This window comes from Grampus griseus (genome assembly GCF_964374135.1).
Source record: "Grampus griseus genome assembly, chromosome: 10".
In the NCBI taxonomy this organism is placed as follows: Eukaryota; Metazoa; Chordata; class Mammalia; order Artiodactyla; family Delphinidae; genus Grampus; species Grampus griseus.
In genome coordinates, this window is record NC_139004.1 from 7,846,644 (window position 1) to 7,860,434 (window position 13,791).

Genomic DNA, 13,791 nt, shown 5'->3' on the forward strand with positions numbered 1-13,791 from the left:
TTGAGACCAAACATGCCAAAATAGGGTACAGTCAGGCTCAGGTTTAGATTTCAAACAGTTCGTTCTAATTTTGAGTCTGTTTCTTAGGCTTCAATTACAGCCATGCTTCTGACCCAGAGTAATTAGTAGAATTTGTTAGATCTTTCTGGTGAAAAAGGAAATGATCAGATGGGTCTCAGGTGCCCTGAAATGCGTTCCTGAAAACCGCATGAGGGGAGCAGAGCTGGGAAAACAGGTGTCTGCTAAAAATTTTACAATACCCTCTCCCACCACCAGAGGGCGCACTTCTACAGCGAAGATGAAGCGCTGATTTTATTTTAGTGAAATGAATTCAATTTTCTTTCTTTTTTAAACAGGGAAAAGTGTCCCCCATGAATCTGTGTTCTGGAAGCTTTATTTACACCCCCACTTTTGCAGTCAGATCAGAACTTCCTCATGGTTTCAGCACCGAACCTTACTAACCAACTGGTGTCTTTGCACCTTTCAAAAGTGCACCCTCTCTTACGGTCTTAATTCCCACTCCTCTCACCGTCCTAGGGAACAAGGCATCACCCTCTCTATCCAGACGTGTGCAGTGGCCTCTTGACCAGTCTCCTTGGGCCCCTCGCCCAGTCCCCTGCCCTTTTTGAGCCCCTAGCGTGGTCTACCTAGCAGCCAGAAGGATCTGTTAAAAACACAAATCAGATCATTTAGGAAACAGTATTACTAAAATTCTGCCTCTTGTAAGAACTGGTAGTGGGAGTGCAGAATTGTCTGCATACAGTTCACAGAAGGCATAGCTTTGGTGGGGGAGGGTGGTATTTTCTGAAGCATCCTCAACATCTTGATTGGTGGCTGCCAGCCATTCCCTGAGCGGACTTCACAGAGGCAGGAGGTCCAGAAACGTCCCGGCGACAGGCTGAGCCCGCAGGGAGCGCTATGATTGTATTTCACTGGTGCCCTTTCTTCAGAGATTCAAAGACCCTGGAGCGTGACCTATTAACTATTCCAGTTACCAGGAAACATTTTATTTTCTCTGCTTACCTGGAAGGTATCTTGATTGTTTCAAATAGTACTGTTTAGCTGTTGAAGCAGTTGACAATTCAGAATCAGATTTTAGGGAAATAGCAGAGGGTAAGTTCTTGTTTTCCTCTGTTGAGTGGTTGGGGCCTGCAGGTACTGACTCTGGAAGCCTTGAAAGTCAACATAAAGTAGCATCACCGGGTGAAGAACGGGAAGATGACGGCTGCTATGCTCTCGCCCACCCGCCGCCCATCTTTCCAAGCCAGTCAGTGGTTTCCATCAGAGACCTTCTGCTGATAGGAGCGTTAAATGACAGCCCCTCTCCCCGAGTAGATATCGGGCAGTGCATAGAATCCTTCCTAATACTGGACAGTAGGAGGCAGAAAGCTTTGTAACTAAGCAGCAGGTTGCCTGTGTGCAGTATGTTTCCATTTTTCCTGCGACTGCCGCAGCTGTGGATTTGTGATGTGGGAAGACGGCATGTTGGAAGGGAAGAGAATCACAGCCATCTCCAGCTGGCTACTCCAGCAGTGTGTAACCACTAAGGTTGTTAGAACACGGTTTGGGCTGGGCTAAGAGAACTGAAGTGGGGAAGTGTTAGGAAAGTCCCCAAACAATTTCCAAAGAGCCTAATGACATACAGAGACATCATGCATTTGTTGAGATGTGCCTGTTCCCCAGAAGGCAGAATTGACTTGGGCGGTGGCGAGCGCCTGGCGGGGTGCCTCTGTCCCCCAGTGCCCGGCCTCCTACGGCCCCAGTTCTGTGTAGGAACGGAGGCCTTCCGGCATCCAGGCGTAGCTCTGTCTAGTTCCCGAGGCCATCTGTCCGAGTGGCAGCCTTCGCTGCCAGAGGATGGGGCTGCGATTGGTTTTGCTGCCTGTCGCTCTGTGTGCAGCCCTGCACCACGACCTTCTCTCCCACCTGTGACCGGGCCTCTTCCCGTGCAGAGGCCTGGCCCCCCTGGCCAGCTCTCGTCACCTGTCTGACCCCAGGCCTCCGCGGTTCCCCCTGGGAAAGTCCTGCTTACCACGTCAACCCTCTGAGGGATGGACACTGCTGTGATTGGCCCTTTGGACTGCTGGCCGCCACTTTGGGGTGGCCCTGGGCACAGGGAGCCCCCTTCATTAGAAACAGCCCTACTCATTTCCGACCACTGTGTTTACACCCTGCTTTCCAACACAGGCTAAAATACCCTACTTCTAAATGCCAGGTTTTCCCCTTAAGAGAAACACATATGGACCAGGAAGGGTGCAGAGCCAGTCTTCTGATCTGTCCCTTTGGTTAGCACCTCAGCGCTTGTTACACCCTCGTGCCCGGCAAGATTGGAAGTGGCTGAGAGGTGTGACTTTCTGACTTAAAAGTGGAAGGGGATTAAGCAGGTTTATTCTGTTTCTTCTCAAGTTTGGGGATTTTAGGGAGGAGTAGCTGTGGAACTTGGGGATCTGGAAACTGACTGACTGGGAATTATCTCCCCACGGAAAGTCTTCATATACCTTCAGAGATATGTGTTCTCCAAAGTGAAGGCTTCTGCGCTGGACAGTGCCGAACAGCTATGAGAGAAATTTCCCTGACTCCTGCCTCATCTTTTCTCCCTGTTCCTCTTCTGTTCCAAGGCGGGGCAGGGACAAGGAAAATATTTTCCCAAAATATTCACCAAAATTTCACCCATCTTCACCTCAAAGTTGAATAATGCACTCATGATGATGCCAACTGCAAAGGGATTGCTAGAGATACCAAGCTTCCAGGGAAAGTTCAGAAAATGATCAAAAAAGTTGAGAAGAGCAAGCAAGTAAATGATTAACTCTGAACACCACCACCAGAGGAGGCCATTACCTTTGTAGACTGTGCTTTGCTGTCTGAGAAGAGGCATGTGGATTCCAAATGGGAATTATGGGGATCATAATTGAACAGGGGACACGAAAAACTGAACTAGAACTCCCTCTACACACGCTCAGCCACTGGTGCCGGGCGTTGTCACTGTGAGGGACTCGGAGTCTTACTTTTTCAGAGGTGAGCACAGAGGTCTGGATTTGACAGGAGAAACAACATTAAGTTGCTTCTTGTCTTTTAACATGTACACTCATTTATACGTAATGAGTCAAGTTGATGCCTGATGAAAACATATTTTCCCGAGAAATGTGAAATCTTACCAAGATGGAGAATCTGTTTTCCTCGTTTCTTTGAAAACGCGCATGCTTGGCTTCTTGGAATGGGAGACCCCGAAGTCACATTCCTCAAACTCTTCCCAGCCGTCTTCAACCTTGAACACAGGCTGACCCCAACGCCTCCTGGCACCTTTATGGCCCAGAGTGCCATTTGGCTTCTGTGGTGGGAAACCGGTGTCATCTTTGATCGGGTGCTGAATGCCTTTTATGTGCAAGCTGTTATATTTGAGGCTAAGAGTCCCCATCCTCAAGGAGCTTTCCATACAGTGAAGGAGATAACATACATACACATTTAAAAGTATTAAGGAAAATAGGTAGCGCATGCTAAAAATATGATAGGAAATTGAGAGAGGACAGATCTCTGTGAACTTGGGTTGGGGGAGACTTGAATACGTAGGATCAGAATTGACTCTTCGTTGAAGTGTAATTGCCACGTGTGGCTGTGTCTCTTTGGGCAAATGACTTAACTTTTCAAAGCCTTAGTTTCCTTCTCCTTAAATGGCGACATACAGCATTTATGTAATTTAGTGTTTTCGGATTTGATAGTAAAATGCATCGAAAGTTTTTAGGATAGGGCCTGGCACATAAGCGTTACTGTAGGTTAGGTATTATTGTTGTGGTTGTTATTCTAGAGTTTGGAAGAGGAGATGCGTGGAGTGTGGCTTTTTAATAGGAGAGTGCCAGAGTGTGTTCCGCGGGGAAAGGGCGGACTGCGTTTACTGAAGCAGATGGTTCGTGCTGGAGGGAGGACAGGGTTGTAAAGACAGGCCGATGCTATATGATGAAGGGCCTTCATTGTATGCCTGGGACATCGCAGCTGTCCTATGGGCAGTGGAGAACACTGGATGTTTTTGAGATTAAGAAGTGATGTGATAAAGGCAGCATTCGAGAAAGGTCCTGCTCCTCAGATAGGAGGCCTTTGCAGTGAACAGTGGCACGCGGTAACAAGAGCCACGGATTCATGGTGGTTGGAATGCTCAGGAAAGAATACATTTGCTGTTAACAAGAAATAAAAGGTCTGGACTTTTTCCTGTCTCTCTGAACTGAGGTCAAGGAGACTATAGCAGACGCTGCTTCCTCACTAAGATCTTGTTCAGGGCAGCAATATGCCCACGTAAAAGATCTGAAATGCCAGCCTCCCTTGCAGCTCTGTGTAGCCATGGGACACGACCTAGCCGGTGAGTTGTAAGTGCAAGTCTGTTGGGAGGGGCTTCCACGAGAAACAGTTCAGGCTCTGCCGGCCTGTACCAGTGTCTTCCACTCTTCCCCCTTCTGGAAGGCAGATGCAACCCCAGAGGAGCAGCAGCCAGCTGTGGCCACAGGACCGAGAGCCACCTGCTGAGGAGGGTGGTAGAGCAGGAAGACAGAGCAGTCTGGTTCCTTTTATGAGCTGCACCAGCCCTGGCTTACCCACCACCCACCTTCTCGCTGTGAGAGGAAAACAACCCCTTGTGGTTTAAGCCACAGTGGTCAGGTTCTGTCATAAGTCACTGAATGTAATCCTGTTGGACACAGAGAAGGAAAGGCAGGGATGGCTTTAAAAATGTGAGCCTGACTGTCTCCGAATGGTAGCTCTGTTAACAAAAATAAGGAATGAGGAAGAAGACCTGGTCTGGGGCAGACCGTGGGGTGGTTTGGGGGCATATAAACTGAAAAATCCAAAAGGCAATGGGAAATTGGGGAATTTGGAAGCAAGGTCATCAAATACAGCTGTGTTTGAAGTAAGAAGATGCTTAAAGAATGGATATGCCATTGCTTGAAGCTGATGGTGCCACAGTGATGGATGATGAACAAAAAGTGGTATTTGCTAACGTCTCTTACACTCTTGTTTCTTGGTCAGAGAGAATGAGCCCCAGGTGAGCAGAGTTAATGAAAAGTCATACTTGGCTGAGGCCGAGACTCTTATTATTTCATTTGAACTGTGTGTTAGGGTCCTGCTGAACAGTGCCAGTAACATCAAGTCGTCTCATGTCTAAGAAGATTGGAAAGGGATAAATACTAATAATTTTTATAAAGTAGAAGGTGGATTTTTGCAAACTCCACATTAATAAGTTTGGTACCAGATGAGGGCAAAGATTCTAACGGCAGTTATTAAAGAGAAAGTTTTTGAGCCCTAAGGAGAAAAGGTGGTAGATAACACAGACCACCATTTTTCATAAAAAGCAGACAGCGAATGCATGTACTCTATATGGCCTTCAGCAAAGGAGGTGACAGGGTCTTCTTTCATGCTATCAAAGAAATGAAGTAATGAAAGGACAACAAAGGAGCATCAGTACTGTCATGGGCTGAATGTTTATGTCCCACCAAAATTTATACCCCAACTCCGATGGGTTGGTATTTGGAGATGGGGCTTTGGGAGGTAACTGGGGATGAGATGAGGTCATGAGGGTGGGACCCTCATGGTGGGATTAGTGCCCTTAGAAGAAGAGAATCCAGGGAGCTGCTTTCTCTCTCTGCCATGTGGACAAAGCAAGAAGGTGCTGTCTGCAAATCAGGAGGAGGGCCCCACCAGGAATCAAGTTGGCTGGCACCTTGATCTTGGACTTCCCAACCTCCAGAAGTGTGAGAAAGTAAATTTTTGTTATTTAAGCCACCCAGTCTGTGGTATTTTCTTATGGCAGCCTGAGCAGACTGAGACAAGCACATAGTTCAATAATCTGACCAAGAGTACTGATTAATGGGTCAGTATCCGTCTAGAAGAAGGTTCTAGTGGCTTGCTATCCCCAGGGCACATTGCTATTCTGTTCATCCTGAAGGTACAGGAGGAAAAAAATGAACAACCATTCCATAGCTAGTGACAAGCTGGGCAGAATGGTTAAACTGAGAAGACAAAATAAGGGTTCAAAAATACTTATTAGAAATGTGAGAGGTAAAAATAAGGTCTTCCAATTTTTGAATCCTAGAGATCAAATGCACAATGAGAGGTATAGAATATGTGATTGAACAGAAGCACTTGTACAAAACAGACTTGGGAATTTTAGCTAACAGAATGCTCAGTCCCAACTCCGCAGCTCATTAGCCATCTAAAAACTGCGGGCTAGTTTATTGGGTACTTTAACTTGGTGAATGCATACGAGAGGGCGGGAGGGTGTTGCATAGTGCATGGCACTTAGTAGCTATTTAGTAAGGTTAACTTCCTTTCCTTCCCTCCCAGTGCGAGTCAGCATTTTATGGGCCTTCCAAGAAAAAAAAAAAAAAGTAGTCCTTGATGGCATGAGTGAACACAGGTTCTGGAATGTTGGCGGTGGTTCACCCTGTTTCGTGTTTCCTACCTACTGTCTGCCTCTGGTTCTGGCAGGGGAAACAGGAGGGTGAGGGGACTCAAAGGCTCCTTCAGACACAGGAACCGAGGGTCACTCAGTCATCGGTGAATGACATCCCTGTGGAGTACGTGAAGGAACTGAGGGTGTTTCTCTTAGAGAAAGGGGCAGATAATGTAAGGGCGATTTTCAAATATCTGAAAGGCTGCCTTTCTGGAAGAGTGATTAACTTCTATTAAAAGCTACAGAAACCAGATTTGAGCTCAGTATGAGGAAGAACTTTCTAGTAGTCAGAATTGCCCCAAAGATAATGTGGACTCCTCAAGACCCTGGAGGTGGTTCAAAAACGGTGTGGACAATTATTCATTCATTCATTCAACAGATATTTGTTGAGAATTTACCATGTGCCAGACACTGTTTTGGGTTCTGGGTCTGTATTGAGAAACGAAAACAGACGGACATCTTTTATATCTTCCCCAACGTGTTTAGAATGCCTAGAGACAAAATCCTAATGGAACCAAACCATCGCATCTAAAGTGTCATTATGGGCTACTTACGGTTGGCATGTTTTTGACGATACTTGGAAATAGCGTTGGCGGCTGTTTCTGTTGATTCTGCTGCTTGGGCGGTTGCTGGACACCCGTGTTCTGTGGCGGCTGGATGGACTGCAGTGGCTGGTGGCTGTTTTTCGGCTGGGACTGTCCGGCAGTCTGGTCACTTATGTCTGGCAGAGGCTTAGGTTCTAGATCAACTACAGGTGGCTTTGACTCTAGTGGTTGCACGTGCTTATTTAAAGTCTGTTTCGGTTCCAGATGATGTGAGGAAGGGCCTAATACTTGACCGACTTGAAAATATGGGTGTTTCAATGCCTAAAGAAGCATGGAAATAACAAATGGAAAAAGGTTTCACCTAAATTTATTGCATATAAACTCTTGTCCAGCGCTGGGCTAGGCATATATCACTAGTCTAGGTAAGTTTCAGAGATTTAGAAAGCATCCAGTTTTCCCCTTATGTGATGACTTTAAAAAGATACCCAGAAAAAAAAATGATTTGAGAAGAAAATTTCATTAAAAAAAATGAAAAAGTACATATTAGTAGAAAGAATGTATAACTCACTTGTAATTTTAACATCCAGTCAAGGCAACTGTTCTTGTAAAGACTCCGTATAGAACACAAAGTCTAGCTTATAAGCAGTGGCTGAATTTGAGGGATTAACTCAAACTAAAACACTAGATACTGATAATGTTTTAGACTCCATAAAGGCATTAAGAAATGAGTTAAGAAAACCTTCCTTGTAGTTTATTTTAAATGATTAACTCTAACATCATATAAAATTCAGGGTTATTTTTAGCCTAACTATAAGTATGTGTCTACTAGCAATAAAAAAAAATTCTAAGAAATTGAAATAAGCTTTAACACTATAACAGCAAAGAGAAAGTACTTATGGGAATAAACTATACAAGTACTAGTAAAAATGGTCACTGAGTTTTCACTAGATCAGTCATCAAATCACTGTTACTGCATGGAAGTGGGGGGTAGGGGACAGAGCTGGTGACCATCTGGGTGACACAGGCTAGAGCAGTGGTTCTCAACTGGGGGTATTTTGCCCCTTCGGAGACGTTTTTCTTACTGTCACAACTCGGGGGCTGGGAGGCGCTCCGGGCATCTAGGCACGCTGTCAGAGATGCTGCTTAACATCCTACGACGAACAGGACAGCCTCCCCACAGCAAAGAATTAGCGGGTCAAAAATGTCAGAAGTACCGAGGTTGGTGAAAACTGGTCTGGAGAGTGTCTGAAGCTCTCTGTGCAGCTCAGCTGTGGATACAGGTCCCCTTATCAGTACTGCATGTCTGGGTGGGGAGGGAAGTTCCCAGTTCTGCTGTTTTGTGTGTGTGTGTATCGGGGAAGGGGCTGCCCCTTAAGATAATGAAGCCCTGTTCCCCTGCGCTGCCTGCCCTAAGCCAGTACCCGCCTACGTGGAGGCGTAGCCCTGACCCACAGTTAACTTCTCGGGCGTGCAGGGGCAGATTTTAGATGGACAGAGGCAACTCCTGTAACTTAACCTCTCCCTGTCTCCCTGCTTCCACTAAAAAGCAGGGCAGTGAAATAGTAAACAAGGAAGAGGTGAAGGGCAGGGAGGTGTATATTTTGGCAGAGGTAGAAAAAGTGTTTCTTCTAAGTTTCCCCTTAGAAACTTCGTTGTGTCCCCTACCACGCCTGATGTGTGTGTTAACTACGTGGACATTGCTAAGTGGAACTCAGCAACTGTAGACGATTTAAATACATCAGTACCTGACACATAGAAGGACTCAGGTTCTGGATTAAGTAGCCCCATTAATTAGTATGTCACTGTTCCTAAGTCAATAATGTACATTTTGGAGCTAGAAGCTTTATGAATGTTTTGTAATTCCAGGGCTTCATCTGTAACTTTTCCTCTTTAAGATACCAGCTACCATCCTTAAAGAAACAGAGGATCTTTAAAAAATAATAACTTCTTTTTTCCTGTTTGTTAAGGGAATATTGATTGAATAGAATAAGGAATGTATAGAAAGTTCTCAAGAAGAAATTAAAATCATCTCGAAAGCCAACACCAGGAGAAAACTACTGCTCACATTTTGATGTTTCTCTTTTCAGAACTTCTTTCTAGTCTTTCAGGCACATACACACATATATATATAGATTTTACCTTACACAGACTTGCAGCTTCTGCAACTGTAAGTACCTCATGCCAGTACCCCACTGTTGTAATTACTATCACTTTACAGATTATTTTAACGTCTGATAGGGCAAGCTGTCTAACCCTACCACTGTGCTCTGATTACTTATTACTGTTCAAACCTGTCTTGGCTATTCTTTCCTATTTGTTCTTCCAGTTGACCTTTAGAAAATATCGTCTCAAGTTAAATTTTTTAAAAGCCAAATAATTATTTGGTTTATTTCAATCCTCAATTTATATTTAAATAACAATAAGAATACCATAAAGCCTGTTAGGACTTTTTTTTTTTTTTTTTTTAATTTTATTTATTTATTTATGCGGAACACGGGCCTCTCACTGCTGTGGCCTCTCCCGTTGCGGAGCACAGGCTCCGGAAGTGCAGACTCAGAGGCCATGGCGCATGGGCCCAGCCGCTCCGCGGCATGTGGGATCTTCCCGGACCGGGGCACGAACCCACGTCCCCTGCATCGGCAGGCAGACTCTCAACCACTGCACCACCAGGGAAGCCCCAGGACTTTTTAAGTTAAGCCCTTTGCAGATAAAACCATGGCGTTTTTAAGACCATGAGACAGGGTTCATCTGTAGGTGTTGACGGTATAGTCACAAAGGAGCCAAGCATGGGTATCACACGCTGCCCTCTTGTGGGAGCCGGAGACGGAGCATTACTCCAGTCCTGTGGAGGGATGATGCTGCCGTGTCGAGGGAACCCGAGTCCTCTACCCGGTAGGAGAGCGTCGGAAAGTCTACGAGGTTGTCTAACTGAAGAGATGCTCTTTTATTACCTGTGACAAGTTTCTTCCTAATTAGCTTGTCACGTGCCTGAATTTTTTTTTTGACTTTTACTTTCTTCTTTATTCTTTTAAACTATGAAATGAACACAAGCTCATCATAAACATTTGGAGTCATACACAGAATACAAACTATCCTGTGCAAATCAGGTCGACATTTTTCTAATTCTAAATCTGATTTTTTGTTATTTCGTAGTTGTCTTTCTAGCCCATTTCCCACCATTGCCCCATTCCCATTCATCCTCCAGTTCTGCCACTGCCTCCATGTTTAGAGCTCTATCACTTTGCCAGAGAATGAAGGGAAAGGAAGATGCTAGATGGAAAAAAAGTGTGAGCAAATTCCAACATTTTTAATGCCTAGTGTAAATGTCATTTCCTTGCAAATTCTTCCTTAAATTTTACCACCATCCTTCCTCTGGGTGGAAGGATCATCCCTGTACATCTGTCTGTTAACTGTCTCTAAATTATCAAAGCCCTCTGTCCCCCAAAAAAGTGTGGTAGAAAATTGAGTACTTGCAGGATGTTCCACCAGGCCAGGAAAGGGGTCGTATATTCATATCTGAAATTCCAACCACCTCACATACTACCAGGCACTTAGTTTCTTAGTTTGTGCTCAATAAATATTGAAAGAATAGTGATTTCAAAACTTCCTTGAAAGGTTATTGAAGTGGACATTCATTCTCTGTCCAGAAGCCACTGTGCCTTCATAGCCAACCACTTATTTCGTTTGGTGGTGGTGGAGGGATCGTTTTTCTCCTAGTGTACGTCATCTAAGTGGAATAGTAAATCCAAATGCCTCTACCCCCACCTCAAAAGCCAGAGAAATACAGCCTTTTTCCCCCAGACAGTTATCCTCACCGTTTAGTTTTCTAAGGCTCTTGTGGCTTAAACAACAGAAATGTATTTTGTCACCATCCTGGAGGCTAGAAGTCAGAGATCAAAGTGTCGACGTGCCTGAATTTTTATCATTAGAGATTAATTCCTTTCAACCTCAACCTCCACAGGGTTCCTCATTTGAACCACAAAACAGAAAATCATTGGAGTGGCTATTTTTGCAATTCTCCCAAGAATCTTATATGCCTAGAAGTTAAATCATAACATACACTAGATGCTTTAAGCTTTAGGGCTTAATTCTCTTGGTAAAACTCTGGTTGAAAATAGACTTGTCTTTGTAAAGAAAAATATCCCCGATATTGTAAAACCTCAAATTAAAAAAACAAACAACCCCCCACACACAACTATACCAGGGAGATCTGTCTTACCTGGCTTGCTGTTGGTCGTTTCTTGGGATTCCAACTCAACATTTCAGTCATAAGCTGAATAGCTTCACTACTGGCATTGGGAATAAGAGTTTTTAAGTTTATAGGAACACACTGGGGAAAGCGGAAATTCATAGAGGATGCAAGCTGGTACCCTTCCGGCCAGTCACTCTGTTTAAGGAATATATAAGTGGGGGAGGGGAGGCAATAAGTAATTTGTTTTTAATGATCAATTTAAAACAGAGTAATAATATAAAAATCACTGTGTATGAAAATTTTAATGTTGACTCATATAAATAAATGTGAAAATGAAATACCAGACCACATACACAATTCAGTGCTATAAACAGTCTAGAAAGAACAGTGAGTTGAGAATTAGGGAAAAAATGAGAAAGCACTTTCATAAATTTCAAAATGTTAAACTCTGGTCTTTTGGATCTCGATGGTGATGATGGTACTCAGGTGGCTCTGAACAAGTAAGGACAAGCGATGTACAAAGACACTGATTATTACAAAGATCCTCATTATATGTTATACATTGCATCCAATGTCAAAAACTGCACATAGCTGGGAAATGAGTTACGTTGAAGCTTTAATAGCTGCGTTAACTTGACTAATGTTAACTACGAGGCACACACTCATTTAATTCAGGTGTAATTATACAAACTTAAACTTATTAAATAAGTGCATCTCAGAAAGTGAAGTCTAGCTGAGTGCAATAGTTAATTGAAAAGTACTCAGTTCAAGAAATTAAATATCCATGGCAGAGGTATATAAATGTAAACAAGAAAAGGTTAAGAGAAAATAAAATCCAGGACACCTGGCATTAAAGCGTTGATCCCAATGGACATTCACAGAACAGGTAGGAAAGAGGCTAAGCATGTAGTCATCGGCTGGTCATCAGACCAAAGTTAAATACATAGAATTCTAAATATAGAGAAATTTCCCTTAAGTTCTTACAGAAAGGTAAGCCCCTTTTTTCTACAGTCTGGTGGGATTCTGGCTTCTTGCAGCCCTCATCCCATCCCAATACAAAAAAAGACTGATGATAAGAAAATTAACCCTTAAAGCGTCAGCCTTTTTGAAAATGAAAATATCAGCTAGCTGCCCCAAAGTTACAAATAATCAAAAGTGACAACAACTTACGGACAAAAGTACTTACTTTTTTGGGAGTCCCTAAAACTTGGCAAATCTTAAAGATTTCATCGACCTCACTTGTCCCTGGGAAAAGTGGTCTTAACGTGTATAGTTCAGCCATTATACTCCCGACAGCCCACATGTCAATGGGAGAGCTATAAACTGAAGATCTTAATAACACTTCAGGAGCACGATACCTATGAAAATGGAAAACAAAACAAAACAGGCCATTGTGCCTGTAGTTTCAGGGGTGGAATGGCAGTAGTGTGTTGTTTGGTCAGGCATTTCAACCGAGAACCAGGTATTAACTGCCTTCTCTGTATCAGGCCTCTCTCTGCACAATGTGTTGGGTTTATATTGACTAGCACACATTTTTCCTGACCACAAGCAAGTAGTGGAGCTCAAGACAACTATAAACGAAATGTCCAAGTGGCCTAAGACAGGGACTCCAACAAACAACTGTGGAAATGCTATATAATACATTAAGAAAAGGCGGAGAAGCTCTGAATGGAAGCAGATACGTTCTGAATGGGAGCAGTCGTATAATTTTACAACACATTAAATCCTGATGTATTCACATGAAGGATCGAAAACAAAAGATTGACAAAGATTATCCCTGAGTAGTGGGCTTTCTCCCATCTTTTTTTAAAAAAATTATTTTATTGAAGTATAGTTGATTTACAATGTTGTGTTAATTTCTGCCGTACAGCAAAGCGATTCAGTTATACATATATATACATTCTTTTTTGTAGACTTTTCCGTTATGGTTTATCACAGGATATTGCATATAGTTCCCTGTGCTTGTTTATCCGTCCTTCTTTTGGCTTATCTGTTTGAAAGTGCTGATTCCTCAATTGACTCAATTTCCTTAATTGATAATATTTCTAATTAGAAAAATACTCTATTTATAAGGCAAAGGTAGCTGGTGGAGGATATTCTCAATTTTTTTTCCATGTTGAAATGCATAAACGTTTCAGCCTAAATGCTTTGCAGTGTTGTCCTTTGGCTTCCACTCAGAGTAGCTGTCTTGGACAGCTTTGAGATATAATTCACATAACATACAGTACATCCATTTAAAAGCATACAGTTCAGTGGCTTTAAGTATATTCACAAGAGTTGTGCATCCGTCATCACAATCAACTTCAGAACATTTTCATCACCCCCAAAAGAACCCCCACACCTCTCCAACAGCCCTGCACTCCCATTTCTCTAATCTACTGTCTGTCTGTGGATTTACCTGTTCTGTCACTTCACATCAATGGAACCATACACTGTCTGGTCCTTTGTGACTGGCTTCTTTCACTGAACATGTTTCCAAGGTTTATCCATGTTGTAGCATATATCAGTACTTCTTCCTGTTTATTGCCGAATAATATTCCACGGTATGGCTAGACCACATTTTGTTTATCCATTCATCAGCTGATGGACATTTGGGGTTTTCCCACTTTTTGGTTATTATG

General features: G+C 43.4%; 1 protein-coding gene across 4 annotated transcripts in view; it reads right to left on the reverse strand.

Annotated features, from left to right (window-relative positions):
- The window catches only part of MAK (male germ cell associated kinase), a gene marked incomplete at both ends in the record, with an annotated part of 41,154 nt that overhangs the window by 12,110 nt on the left and 15,253 nt on the right, over positions 1–13,791 (reverse strand). For all 4 annotated transcript variants that reach the window (XM_082664372.1, XM_082664371.1, XM_082664370.1 and 1 more), the window contains 5 exons: positions 1,024–1,172; positions 3,156–3,328; positions 6,988–7,299; positions 11,198–11,365; positions 12,357–12,528. In XM_082664372.1, coding sequence (XP_082520498.1) covers positions 1,024–1,172; positions 3,156–3,328; positions 6,988–7,299; positions 11,198–11,365; positions 12,357–12,528 — 974 coding nt within the window. The remainder of the gene's footprint in view (positions 1–1,023; positions 1,173–3,155; positions 3,329–6,987; positions 7,300–11,197; positions 11,366–12,356; positions 12,529–13,791) is intronic.